This window comes from Heloderma suspectum, chromosome W (genome assembly GCF_057233095.1).
Source record: "Heloderma suspectum isolate Gila_16-S chromosome W, 16-S_ref, whole genome shotgun sequence".
NCBI classification, from domain to species: domain Eukaryota; kingdom Metazoa; phylum Chordata; class Lepidosauria; order Squamata; family Helodermatidae; genus Heloderma; species Heloderma suspectum.
In genome coordinates, this window is record NC_139475.1 from 47,949,283 (window position 1) to 47,962,895 (window position 13,613).

At 48.6% G+C, this 13,613-nt stretch overlaps 2 protein-coding genes across 3 annotated transcripts in view; one reads left to right on the top strand and one right to left on the bottom strand.

Annotated features, from left to right (window-relative positions):
- The window catches only part of LOC146333992 (voltage-dependent calcium channel beta subunit-associated regulatory protein-like), a 29,313-nt gene extending 23,367 nt beyond the window's left edge, over positions 1-5,946 (top strand). The window contains exons 8-9 of the mRNA XM_084825048.1: positions 2,595-2,778; positions 4,851-5,946. Of these exons, the coding sequence (XP_084681174.1) occupies positions 2,595-2,778; positions 4,851-5,946 (1,280 nt within the window). The remainder of the gene's footprint in view (positions 1-2,594; positions 2,779-4,850) is intronic.
- Positions 5,947-10,253: 4,307 nt separating this feature from the next.
- The window catches only part of LOC146333993 (serine/threonine-protein kinase STK11-like), an 83,012-nt gene continuing 79,652 nt past the window's right edge, over positions 10,254-13,613 (bottom strand). For both annotated transcript variants that reach the window (XM_084825202.1, XM_084825204.1), the window contains one exon: positions 10,254-10,985. The gene's annotated coding sequence lies outside the window, so the exon portion shown is untranslated. The remainder of the gene's footprint in view (positions 10,986-13,613) is intronic.

Consider the following 13,613-nt stretch of genomic DNA (forward strand, 5'->3'; position numbering starts at 1 on the left):
AGAGCGTCTGCAAACAAAGCAAGGGCTCTACCACTAAGCTATAGTCCTTCTCAAATCTTCCTGTGTCTCTGCCTCCAACTTCCTTCCCTTGTTTTCCCTGTATCCGATTTCTGCCACCCATTTCTGCTGCCCATTTCTCCAAGTGGTGATTTTAACTGTAACACCCTCACCTGCATCCCACAAATGTTTTGTGTGAGGCACAGTCATCCTTAACAGCCCTGCAAGGTAGGCTAGTAAAATTGTGCCCCTGTTACATATGGGGGGGTAGGGGAGGGGAGATGGCTGAGAGGATATTGGTGGCTTCCCATCTTTCTATAGTCCCCTCCCCCCCATTCTTAGTTACTGGCAGTGAGAGCTTAAAGTTAAAATATTCTGCCATTTTTGGCCCTGCCCCTTTTTCCTTTGCCACCATCTCTTTTGCCTACCACTGGAATGTACCCCCCCCCCCCCGAGAGCTTCTCCAAAATGGAATTTGGCCCTTGGGCGGAAAGAGGTTTCACTGCAATAGTTCAATGATTGTATCAGATGTCTCCCCGGTGGGCCGCTCTTCATGACTGTTGGGCTGCATTCGATGTGGGGTCGGGTGGGGGTAACAGTTGCATGGGATGCTTTTTTGTAAGGATGGGAAGTGAAATAACATATGCAGAACACTTCAAAGACTCAGAAATGCCATCTAAATATATGTAAATTTATTATCTTCACTGTGTTTTATAGAGGTAAATTGGTACAGTGGCACATTGCTTGAATTATACCGGGGGACGGAGGAGGGGACTTCCCCTGCCCCCCACAATTTTAGCCAAATGATGCCTTAAAAAAAAAAGTCACAAAATGTATGAGAGACACCCCCCCACCCCCCGACACTCACTGCAAGTCAAGTACTGTACCCATGAAGTGGAGAATGCTACGCAGTGGTGAGAAAGTTTGTGAACCTGAATGATAATTATGGAAATTCCATAGTTTTGCCATGATAGCCTTTGTGAATCAAAACCAGTTCTTTTCTAAATGTCCAGGAGAGTTTATATGAACCAATTCCGTGTCTTGTGAAATGAAATTATGTATAAATTAGGCAAACAATGAGTAGTTAAGAGTCAAGGGATATGCAAAAATAAGTGAACCCCTGGTTGCATCAATTAAAAGGGATAATTAGGATCAGGTGTTTAAGTAATTTGGTAGATCTTCAGGGGTGAGTTTGGAAGGCCCCACCCTATAAAGGGATCAGAAACTTTGTGAGTTTGGTCTTCGCCATACGGTTGTGTGGAAAGATGTCCTGCCATGATCAAAAGACTTCTCTGGGGACCTCAGAAAAGCAGTTATTTTTGCTCATCAGTTTAGAAGGGGTCACAAAAGCATTTTTAAGGATTTGGGGCTCCACCAATCCACTGTCAGACAGATCATCTACCAATGGAGAAGGTTCAAGACTGCAGTCACTCTACCCAGGAGCAGCCATCCTACCAAAATCTCTCCAAGAACAGGTGGCGCATCATCCAGGAAGTCAAAGAGAACCCCAGAGTAACATCCAAGGATCTGCAGGCCACTCTTGCCTTGGCTAACGTGAGTGTTCATTACTCAATGATCAGAAAAAGACTGAACAAGAATGGTGTTCATGGGAGGAGAGCTTGGAGGAAACCACGGCTCTCTAGAAAGAACATTGCTGCCTGTCTGAAGTTCACTAGAGATCTCCTAGATGACCCCAAGACTTCTGGAACAGTGTTCTCTGGACAGACGAGTCGAAGGTAGAACCTTTTGGCCTCAATGAGAACCGTGATGTTTGGCAAAAAACAAACCCTAAGTTCAAACAGAAGAACTGTCAAGCATGGTGGTGGGAAAGTGATGGTTTGGGCCTGCTTTGTTGCCCCAGGGCCTGGACGGCTTGCCATCATTGATACAACCATGAATTCTGCAATGTATCAGAAGATTCTAGAGGAGAATATCAGGCCATCCATCCCTGAGCTGAAGCTGAACTGAAAGCAGGTCATGCCACAAGACAATGATCCAAAACATACAAGCAGAACTACAAAAGAATGGCTGCAGAAGAAGAAAACCCATGTTTTAGAACAGCCTAGTCAAAGTACGGACCTAAACCCCCTCGAAATGTTGTGGCAGGACGTGAAGCGAGGTGTTCATGCCAGGAAGCCCTCAAATGTCACTGAGGTGAAGCAGTTCTGTAAGGAGGAATAGGCCCAAATTCCTCAAAGCTGATGTGAGAGACTGACCAACAGTTACGGGAAATGCTTACTTGAAGTCACTGCTGCTCAAGGTAGGGCCACCAGGGACTGAATTGAAAGGTTCACATACTTTCTCACACATGGATACTGAATGTTGAATCAGGTGTGGATACATAAATGTCGAAGAGCATCATGTCTGCGTGTTGTTTGTTCAATCAGGTAATCTGTTGTTCTTTATCTAGGATTATGGGGTTAGATTAAGATCGAATAACATTTTAGGCTGGAAATAAGTGGCCATCCTGAGGGGTTCACAGAGTTTTTATTGCCACCGTATATTCTTTGCAATGTGAGCAGGGGCATTTGCAGTCTGCCCCTGCCCCAACGTACAAATGTCAAGTTTGGAAGATTTGCTTTTCTACCCCCTCCCAGGGTCCCCCAAGCGACACCAGTTCCAGCGGCAGCTGGCCGCAAGCCAGAGCATGGACCAAGAAGACTGGGACCCCCACCAGACAGACATCATCCAGTACATCGCTCGGACGGATGATGTGGTCTTCCAGCCTGTGGCGGGGCCTTCCCTGCCTGCTCTGCCTAGCCCCACCCTATCTATCGGCAGGTATTTTTCAGTAGATAAGTGGGAATGGAAAGGGGTGGAGTGGGGAAAGGAGGATACATGGGTATTTTAAGCATGTGCAGGGTGCTTTTATCTATATGCCCAAGCAATTCCAGCCCAGCCCTCAAACAATGGTGGTGGGGTGTTGGCTCTGCCCCTCGGGCTACAAAATCACCCCCTTCACACGCACCCCGGAGAAACATTCCTGGAAAAGGTGTGCTAAGGGGCGCTCAGTGATGGCACCATCATCTTGCCCCGAATCGGCAGCAGAGGACTGAGCTGGTAGGGTGTGGGTTCTCCCTCCCTTCTGCACCAAATTGGTTTTTAATGTGTTTATTAAAAACTTGTTTTAGCTAGAGAGGTAGAATGAGATGGTACAGTCATCAAGTGGAAGTGTGGGCTATACCACTTTGAAGTATGGGATACCGTTTTTTTAAGCCTGCAAAAACTCCCTCCCCACAGCAAATAAACTAGCACAGTTGTACCCCAACCTGGTGCTCTCCCTGTTGTGTTGGACTACAACGGGGAGTTATAGTTCAACACATTGGGGAGAGAGGTTCTATCCCAGCACACGTTGGGGAAAAATGAAGAAGTGCTACCGTGGCATAACCTGCAATTGCAGTCACACTACCACTGTTTTCTGCTGCAAATGTTGACCTGAACCAAATCCGATAACAATCAAGGAGAAGGGTGATGGGTCATGGTATCCCTCCGTGCTAACAGAGTATGTGGCCCAGCGTGTCTGTGTGGGTGGTACCTTGCTTGCTATGTCCTCCCAGAGGGAATCTTTCCTCGGTTTGGTCTTAAGAACCTCCAGTTCCACTGACAAGCTCGGGGGGGGGGGGTGTCAAGTCATGGCAACCACAGGGAGGGTATTGAAGGAGAGCTCTGATTATGCCCCAGCCTTTTTAGATATATATTAGAACTTGGGAGGTGTTGATGGTTGGGTGGGAAGGGTTAAGGAGCTGGTGTGGCGTAATAGCTAAGACCCTCCCTCCGTACCCCCCTGCAATATGGGGGATGATAATACTTGTTACCTACCTTAAAGGGTTGTTGTAGGGATTTCAATTAGATAAGGCTCCTCAAGTGCTTTGCTTTGAACACTTGAAAGCATTCTACCCAGTAATACCACTACTAAAAATACTGCTGCTAAGGTTTTTCAATATTGATAATGTTTCTAATGGGTCCTGGGATTTACTATTGATCGTTTAAAATTGTTATATTTTTATACGTTGATTTTATTATGACGTTATTATTTTTAGGGTTTCAATCTTTATAAACTGGCCAGAGAGCTTTGGCTGCCGAGTGGTAATAAATGTAATAAACAGAATGAAATGAAATTATTATTATTAATTAGTTTGTGGTAGCTGGACCTTAGAAAACTGTTGCCAGGGGCCTAAAAACTTGCCCTATGCCAGGTCAAATTATTAATTTTTCCCACCACCAGCTCCCTGACCCCTGTTAATTGGAGATGGTGGGAACTGAACCTTGGGCCTTCTGCATGCAAAGCAGGGTCTCCGCCACCAAGTTCTGGTCCCTCCCCTCCAAACTCATTCCTTTCATTTGTGATTTGGTAATGAACTGAGGAATGCATGGACACCATGACTCAATACCTCATGTGCCAATCTATAGTAAAAGAATATCATTTTTAATAATAGTGGTTTGGAGACAGAGAAGGGTCTGTTCCCCACCTGTCCTTCCCTTGCGGTGATGCCCACAGAGCTCTCACATCTTGTTTCACCTAGGTAAAAAGAAAGGCCCCCAGATTCATACTGGTGTGCCCGTCGCTTGATTAACTGTACCCATGCTGACTTCTGGCTGCGTATGTGAACAAAGGGGCTTTGTCATGGTTTGGGGCACTGCGGGGTTTTCTTTCCTGGTTTCCTGTCTGTTGCAGTTTGTTCCTTTCTACATCAGTGTTGACAGTGGGGTCACTGAGGGGGAGGACAGGCTGGGGCTGCCTTTTTCTGTTTTGCTGTCTTGACCTTTGTCCCATGTTCTGCATGCCCAGAAACGAGGAACACCACAAGCCAAAGGTGTCCGGCGCAAACTGTACTTACGTTTTCCGGCTGCAGGTTAGAACCGCCAGAGCCGCCCCGCCCCACCCCACCTGAGCTCCCAACCTCAGAACAACAGCCCACTCCCCCTTATCATGACATTTGGAGCCTGCGAGCATCACTCGAGTTGTATACTTCGTCGGAGCAGGGTAATGACCAGGACTCAGTGCACAGCGATGGCGGGGACAGCATTTCCTCGAGCGGCGGCCTGTTCAGCTTCCCCTCTTCCCTGGCAGATGAGGCTGAAGATGACAGACCATGGGGAAAACCCAAGCAGGAGAGTGTGGAGTCTGAAGCAGGGACACGCAAGCTCTTGCAGATGGATAGTGGCTACGCCTCCATCGAGGCCCCCAGCAGTCGGGTGGGGGAGGACCAGACGGCCTCAGAGAAACGTTACTGCTTCACCAGTGCTGGCCGCAAGGCCACCATCTTTGAGAGCTTTGAGGAGCAAAAGCCGGTCGACGAGGAGGAAGCAGGGGCGGTGGGCGGCCTGCCCCCATACAGTCCGCTCGTGTGGGCCCCATATGGGCAGCTGTTCCCCACTCGGGAGAGTCTGCCCTGCCGGGACTATAGCATCGATGAAAAGACTGATGCCCTCTTCAACGCTTTTGTCCGCCACGACCCTCAGTTTGACGAGTCACCCCTGCGGGCCAAGCACCGTTCCCGCACCCACCTGCGCAAGCAGTGGCAGCGGACCAAGCAGTACAGTGACCCAGACGTTCGCTACCCTCTGGCGCTGGAGAGGCACCGGACCCTGTTGCGGTGGGGCGACTGTGTCAACCAGCTGCCAGAGGAGCGCTATCAGAGCATCTTGCCCCGTGTCATCAGTGCTGGGGACGAGGAGGTGGTGTTGCCAGCTGCAGAAGCTGGCGACAAAATCCAGGTGATAGAGGAGGAACCGCCTGAAGAGGCCAAGGTGGTGGCTGACCCTTATGGCGGCAGCTGCCTCAATGGCAGCCAGTGCCCCGGGCTGGGCCACCCTGGCATGGAATTGATGGACAAGATTGCTGGGGGGCTGGAGGACAGGTTCTTTGTCCACTTGAAAAAAACAAGAGAGAGTCCAGAGTGTGTGGTGGCCGCAGCACATGCCTCCCCTGACCACAGCCCGGAGTAGCGGGAGCAGGGAAGAGCAGTCGTCCCAAGGGGAGGTGGCCACATGTCTCTCTCTTTCCCCGGTGCTGGTGGTGCCCGAATGGGGATGTACCAGCCAACCGGGGCAAAAGGCACTGTAGGGGTGCAAGGGTGAGAAGGGCTACCTCGGAGGAACGCAAGCAGTGCTTTCCGTTGGGCGCCCCTGCTTCGACAGGTTCCCACTATGTTCATGGGAGGCGTATCCCAGTGGGATATACCCTCCACAGTTGAAGGGGGTCCCTTCCCGGCAGATGTCCCCGTTTCTAGCCAGACAACGGAGTCTGCCAAGGATTGTGGGAAGCCCTGGCCTGGCTGCGTCCATCCACCCCTCTCCGGTATACCACCAAGATGGTGGTAGAGCAAGCCACAAGCTCACCTTTCCATTTGCCAGGGCCCAAGGAGGACAGGATCTTGCTTCTTTCGGAGGAGGCCTCTGCTCCCCTCTTGTTAGCACCCCAAAGGGTTCTCTCCCGACCCTTTTGAAGCAGGTTTGCCAAAGCAGGCACATCTCTTGCACAGCCAGGAAGTTAAGTTTAAGGTTTTTTTTTTCCCTTACTAAAGACCCTGAAACGTAGCAGCGGCCTAACTTTTACCTCACAATGTTAAGAGCTGGTTGTAGCAGATATCACGACACCTACACCCACACGGGAGGCAGGGGGGGCACCTTGTTTTCCAGATGGGACAGAACCCCAGGCCTGATTGCTTGGCCCCAGCCCTCCATGTTCCTTTTGGAAGAAGCTTTTGTGTGGAACTGGGCATGGGAAAAATGGACACTTTCCTGGCTGGAGAATTTCTGACTGCGAGTTGCTGCATGGGCTTAGTTGATACTGCTTTTAGGGGGAGCGGGGAGCACCAAATTAAGGTATGTAGTTTGAAATGGGAGCAGAATCTCTCTTTTGTTTACAGCTTGCCCCTACATCTCTCCTCCAATCACACCTCAGTTTCTTTGGGGGCCATGTTTCTGTATTCCTCCCCTCCCAAATTCCAATTCTTCTCAGATCTGAGTTTACCATAGCTAAAAAAGAAAAGCAAAAAGAAGGGCCTGTGCAAAGGTACCAAATTGCATTCTGGGAGGGCAAAGGCAGAGTAAAGCTGCCAAACACCTGAAGTTTCTAGTACTTATGAGTTCTGGATCGTAAAAGGAGGAGGAAAGTGGTCTCCTGTTCCTGGAATCCCTGTTTAGCTCTTAAGGCATGAGAGGAGATACTCAGGTTCCTGCTTTGGGGATGAGCATTCAAGCAATGACACCTGGAAGCCTTTCTCCTGCTTCCACCCCGTACATTTCCAAAAGCACTTTTTTTTTCTTATTCTACCCAGTGGCCTCCAACTGCAGCTTCCAGCATCTCTGTGATGGGAGATATAGTCCATCACAGCTGGATGCCACCAGCTTGGGGAAGGCTCTACTTTTAAACCTGATTCCACAATTCTCCCCCCTGGAAATACAAGCAAAACAGGTGCATTTATTTATGTTGTATCATTTGCTTTTTAAACCTATTATTTATTTGGGTTCTGTATGTTGTTTTGTTTTTTTAATTACAGAGACTGATTTTTTTTGTTGGACTTACACAGAGCAGCCTTTCCCCAAATCCAGTGCCTTGCTTTGTGCTGCTAACTGCACAGGGTGCTAAAAGTCCAACACATGCGAGGGACGTAGGGGTGCATGTGAGATTTTTCTTTAATTTAATTGTGCCAGGATGGGTGAGGGCAAGAACAAAATAGTGAGCTGTGGCAGGGAGTGCATGCATCAAATCCCTATTTCTACCCACCCCACAGTGCAGGGAGGGTGCAAGGAACCTGGACTGATCCAATTTCTTTTACTCCACTGTCTTTCCCATTTGATGCTTGAAAAATTTGCATGCAAGCACAGGGAGTGGGAGTGCTCAGTTGTTTCTGATGTGTATCAGTGGTGTCCTTTATTGGATAATTGACATCCAAAGCGCTCCTTCAGGTGCAGACAGAGGGGAGAAAATAACTTAGGCAGAGTAAATCTACAGTGAAAGAGGAGTGGATGGGGAAGGGGATGGGGATGAAATGCGAGCATATATAAATATATTTCCCTTGCATTTTGGGTTACTGCACCAAACTGCTGACTTTTCTTTGTCCAGCAGCTGAGCTGGGGCGAGCGTAAGCACAGTCTCTTCCTGCTGTGCTGGGGCGGGTGACAGAACATAGACACACATTTACACACCCCACCCACAAGCCAAACTTTTCAAAACAAGACTTTATTAAAAACCATGTGCCAACAACTGGTGTGCTTTCTTTGCGTGGGCTGGAGAAGCAGGGCAGGGGGCTGGGAGGAGAAAAGGCCCCTGGAAAAGGAACAAACCCCCAGGGTAATCCATGTGTGTATCCACAAGAGGGGAGGGGGGAGGTCTTGGCTACAGTGCTTTGACAACACCTTGTGTGGCTCCTAATCCTTGTAGCAGTTGGTGCAGCAGCCCACTTCTGGTGCCATGGGCTGAAAGTGTGGTCATCTTTCTTTTCTAGAGAATCGCTCCGGATTGCAGGGCCTGTTACATTAGGGACGGGCAACTTGTGGTCCTCCAGAGGTTTTGGCCTACAACTCCCACCATCCCTCATCAGCTGGTAGGGCTGATGGGAGTTGTAGGCTGAAACCTCTGGAGGGCACCAGGTTGAGAAAGGCCACTATGAGGATGTGAAGCACAATATGAGGAATGGTGTGTCTTCAAGCCCTCACCATGAGTAGCAGTGACCAGGGATTCTGAAAATTTGTGTGCTTTGTGCAAAAGTCCTTCCCAGGGATAGCTTTCAAACTTGCTGGAATTTTAACAGGACAAGACAGACAGACGGAGAGGGGGGAGGGAGGGAGAGGGGGGAGGGGCACATGTCAGCTTTCCACAACCTGTTTTGGATTCCAACTCCCATCAATTGTGATCCTGGGGCATGCTGGGAGTCGTAGTACCAGCACAGATAAAGGACACCCGTTTGGGGAAGGTTGACCTAAAAGGTGCAACTTTTTGATACAGCAGACTCTGGCTTTCAACCTTTCAGCGATTGCAGGGCTGACATGCAAAGTCATGAGGCACACAGGAAGCTTCCTCAAGACCACCACCCATCACCCACTTACCTGGGAGTAAGTGCCAAGGAACTCAAGGACACTTCCTTCTGTATAGACATGGATCGGGTTGCCTTGTTCTCCAATTCCATGTTTCCTGCTGCTTCAGAGGGCAGGACCAAAACCATCAGGTTGGCATGGCAAGGAAGAGTTTGGCTAAACATTAGGAGAGACAGCTGTTCGACCACAGGACAGACTAGGAAGGGGTGGACTCTCCTTTGCTGGAGGTGTTTAAGCCGAGAACGGCTTAAAGACCTCCAGTGAGGGCCAAATGTCAAGGACGCTGCAGTTGTGCACTGAACATGGGTTGAGACATATGATCTCCAAGATCCCTCCCAAAGCCAGATTCAGACCAAGTGAAGCTAGTCATCCATCTCCTCTGGCAGAGAAGGGTCTTTTCCACCCCCTGGGGTCATGTTTAAATGGAGGTTCCATGCACTGAACTCCTGGAGTTTTCTGCATCCAAAGCATGATCTCCTCTGATCTTGGCAGCTAAGCAGGGTCAGCCCTGGTTAGTCTTTGGATGGGAGACTGCCTGGGAATCAGGCTTCTTCCATTGAGTGAAGGGTTGGACTTGATGGCCTTGTAGGCCCCTTCCAACCCTATGCTTCTATGAATTCTATTGTGAGCTAGTCCTGCCAACATTTCCTGGCAAGGGGGGACGGGGGACTTGACAAAGCACACATGCTCCACTCTCTGAACTCCTCCCCTCCCACCATTCTGGACACATGACAACCCACGCTTGTATGGGCCAGGGACCAGCAAGGCAAAACGACCCCCCTACCCCCCAAACACTTAGGAGTCAACTGCTTCACCCAAGCGCTAACTCCAAAACATGCAGATGGGCAGCCATCTCACTCCTGTTGTATTTTCTTTCCCCCTCTGGACATTCCTGAAGAGAAGCAAAGCACTGGTGTCTCTGCAACGAGCTGGAATTCTGCACCAAACTATCCCACCTCTGGACTGAGGCACCAATAGCTGGATAATAATTGGCAGAGCCAGCCCTCCCCACAGGCAGACTAAAGCAGTTGCCTCAGGCAGCAGATGCTGGGAGGCGGCAGCCAGGTATTGGCGGAGAGAACCGTGTTGCCTGCTCTATGCTCCTCCTAAGCCTGCTGCTCTAATCCTTGGTGCCAGCTGTGTGTGTGCGTAGGGATGAGCAGGAGACAGCACAGACAGATTTCCTACCCACACCCCCGTCTGTTTCAGCTGCACAAACAAGCTCCAAACCCCCATCTCTCCATTTGAGCTTTATTTTATTTTCTTTTTTTTAAAGGAAAAAAAAGCACTCATTTTTCCCTTTGCTCCATCCCTTAAGAAACAGCATGCAGATTTTTCTTGTTGTTTTATTTTAATAGAGCATGGTGGTTGTTTGTTTTAAATACCAGTTTCGATTTTTTTGTCCCCCTCCCCACTCTCAAATCCCCTCCCTGCTCTTTTATTTTAAACACATCACAATGTGTAAGTCTCTAGAGATACTGCAAATATGAACAACAACCCCTCCCCAAAGTGGGGAGGGATGGGGGGGGCAAAAAAGGAAAAATATATATCAGTAGTCTACTACATAAAGTGCATTTTGATGGCTTGCAAAAAATTCTAAACACACCTGGGAAGGTGATAGGGAAGATCGCCGCCCCCCCCCACAACCCCACAGAGTCCCAGTAATGGCATAACGTCACAGGAGCCAGGGAGCCAGATGAAGGACGGCCAACCTCTTCGGCAAAAGGCCTTGCTGATGGCGGCAAATGGATTGTCGACTCCCCCGCCCCCCAGTTTGTCTCTTTTTTTGCAAAGAAATTTCTCCCTTCTTCTTTTCTTCTCTCTCTCTTGATTGCAAGCTTGTTCTACAGATCATCTGCTACAGGGGCAGGAGGGAAGAGGCGAGACAGCGGCAAGAATGAGGACGGCGGTGGCCGCCTAGGACAGCGCACAGTTCGGGGCTCTGCCTGTACAGGATGAAAGAGGAGGGCGGAGATGAATCAATACACGAACCTTTGTCTCCCCCCCACACACACACTTTCTTTCTCCCCCCCCCTCTTCTGCCTTTTCCACCTTGCTAGGCAGCTAACAAAACCTAAATTAATTTTTAAAAAATTAAAATAAATCACAAGGCTTTAAGAATCAATAACAGTAATAAGTAACAACAACAAAAGAACAGCCAGGATGTTAATGGCTAATTATTAGGCCTGTAAATTTTAACTGACTAATCAGCTAGTGATGCCGCAAGGTCATTTTTGGCCCTGGACCTCATCATCTTTTGGGGTGGGACGGGGGCAGCTTTATACAGCCTTGAGTATTATCCAGTTGCAAAGCACAAAGCTAACATCTCTCTCCCCTAGCCCCGACCCCTTTCCATGCTTCCACATTCCCACTATGTTAGAACAACCCCAAAACCATTTGCCAGCCTTGATTTCTTTATAAAAAGCATGCTCTGACCCTGTGCAGTTTTGTATTATAGACACACGTCAATCATAGCCCCATCCTGAGTATGAATATTTCATTTTGTTTATTTTATTTCATTTCTATACCGCCCAATAGCGGAAGCTCTCTGGGTGGTTCACAGAAATTAAAACCACAAAGTGCAGCATAAAACGATATAAAATATGAACACTTAAAACTGCAATAGAAGCATATAACCAGGATAAAACCTAGCAGCAACACAGAGATTGAAAATGCAGATTTAAAACACCAGAGCTAAAAGGCTAAAATGCCAAAATACTGGGAGAATAAAAAGGGCTTCGCCTTGTGGCAGAAGAACAGGAATAAAATAGATTTTGCTTCTGCTTCCCTCATCAACTGATGCTCTTGCTGGGTGGGGGGGTCACCTGGCTTCAAGGTCAGGCCCCAGCTGCATCACAGCCAGCCAACTCTCTGCCCTCCAGATGTTTTGGACTACATCTCCCAGAAGCTCTAGACAGCATGGCCAATTGTCAGGGAGGATGGGAGTTGTGGCACAGTCCGAAATATGTAGAGTCTGCCTGTCTCTGGGCTCCATCGACGTGAAAATAAACTTTTCATTGACTAGGAAAGCGCCTGATTAATCAGGGGACACATCAGCCTTCCCCAACCTGTGTTGGACTGCAACTCTCATCATCCCGACTGTTGGCTATGCTGGCCAGGACGTCTGGGAGATGTCGTCCAAAACATCAGGAGGGCACCAAGTTGCCTGCAGCATTGCAGCTAGAGATGGACCTCAGAGCCACAGCCCAGTGGATGATGGGATTTGGAGTCTGACACCTCTCAAGGGCACCGTGCTGGGGAACGCTATAGCAGATTAACAAATATTTTGAATGCAAGTACTTCTCAAGGCAGCAGACAGACTGCTCCCACTAAAAAAAGGGAGCGACCCTCCCTTTTCTCGCACAGGTGGAAATGCCTCTACAACACGTCTGTGCATCATCTAAAAACCAAAGGAAGCCCACTCCTTCTTTGAGAAACATTGTTTTTCCACATGTGCAGATTTTGGCTAATTTAGTTGCTAGATCAATCAACTCACACTCCTATGGTTAATCAACTCAAATTTCTTGAAACCAAGTTGTTAGCCCTGGCAAGTATTCTGCAAGCCCTTTCCCATCCCCCACCAGCAACACTTAAAAAACTTTGATTCAAAGAGCCAGTATGATGAGGTGGATAGAGTGTTGCACTCAACAGAGACCCGAGTTCAATCCTCCCTCCACCATGAACCTCGCTGGGTGGCCTTGGTCCAACCAAACCCCTCTTAGCCAAATCTATGCTTCTGGTTTGTTGTAAGGAGAAGAAGCAGTGAGGAAACACTCTTGTACACCACCCATGAACTATTGGTGGGAAGGGGCTGCCATTCAGTGGTTAGAACACTTGTTCTGCATGCAAAAGGTCCCACGTTCAATTCCCAGGATTTCCAGGTAGAGCTAGGATAAGCTTCCATCCAAAACCCTAGAGCTGCTGCCAATCAACATAGTCCAGGGGTCCCCAACGTTTTTGGGTCAGGGAACACATTTGGAATGTTGAGTGTCATGGGTGCTCTCACAAAATGGCTGCCATGAGGGGTGGCACCCGAGAACCTGAGCGCAAGGCAGAGGTGGGGACTGAACTCAAAAACACAAAATCACTCTTTTGAATCCAAATAAAGATGGTGCTGGAGGGGCAGAAATTTGCTTCCCAGCTTTTAAAAAAAATTAATTAAAAATATTTGGATATAAAATAAAAATCAGGAGGAGCAGGAAACTTGGCCAGTGCCAAGAAAAGTGTCCTCACTCCCATTGGAGAGCCCAGGTGTAAACAAAATTAGGTTAGATGGGCCAGTATATGTTCCCATGGAAGGAAAGTAGGACACAAATGTGAGAGGGGAAAGGATAAACCAAAGGGTGTTACGAAAATGCTAATTAAAGTAATGCTTTCTTCTCAGCATGGAAGAATCAGAACTGATTTCTGAAGGTAGCACGATCAAAAACAAGCTACTGGCTTCCTCAGAGGCTTAGCAAGGGCAGCTGGTTCGACAGAGTGGCCTCATTACAACTTCTCACTGGCAGCTGACGCCAGCTGAGAAGAGGAATACAACTGGTGTGGGAAGACATGAGTGGAGCTATGTTCTGCTA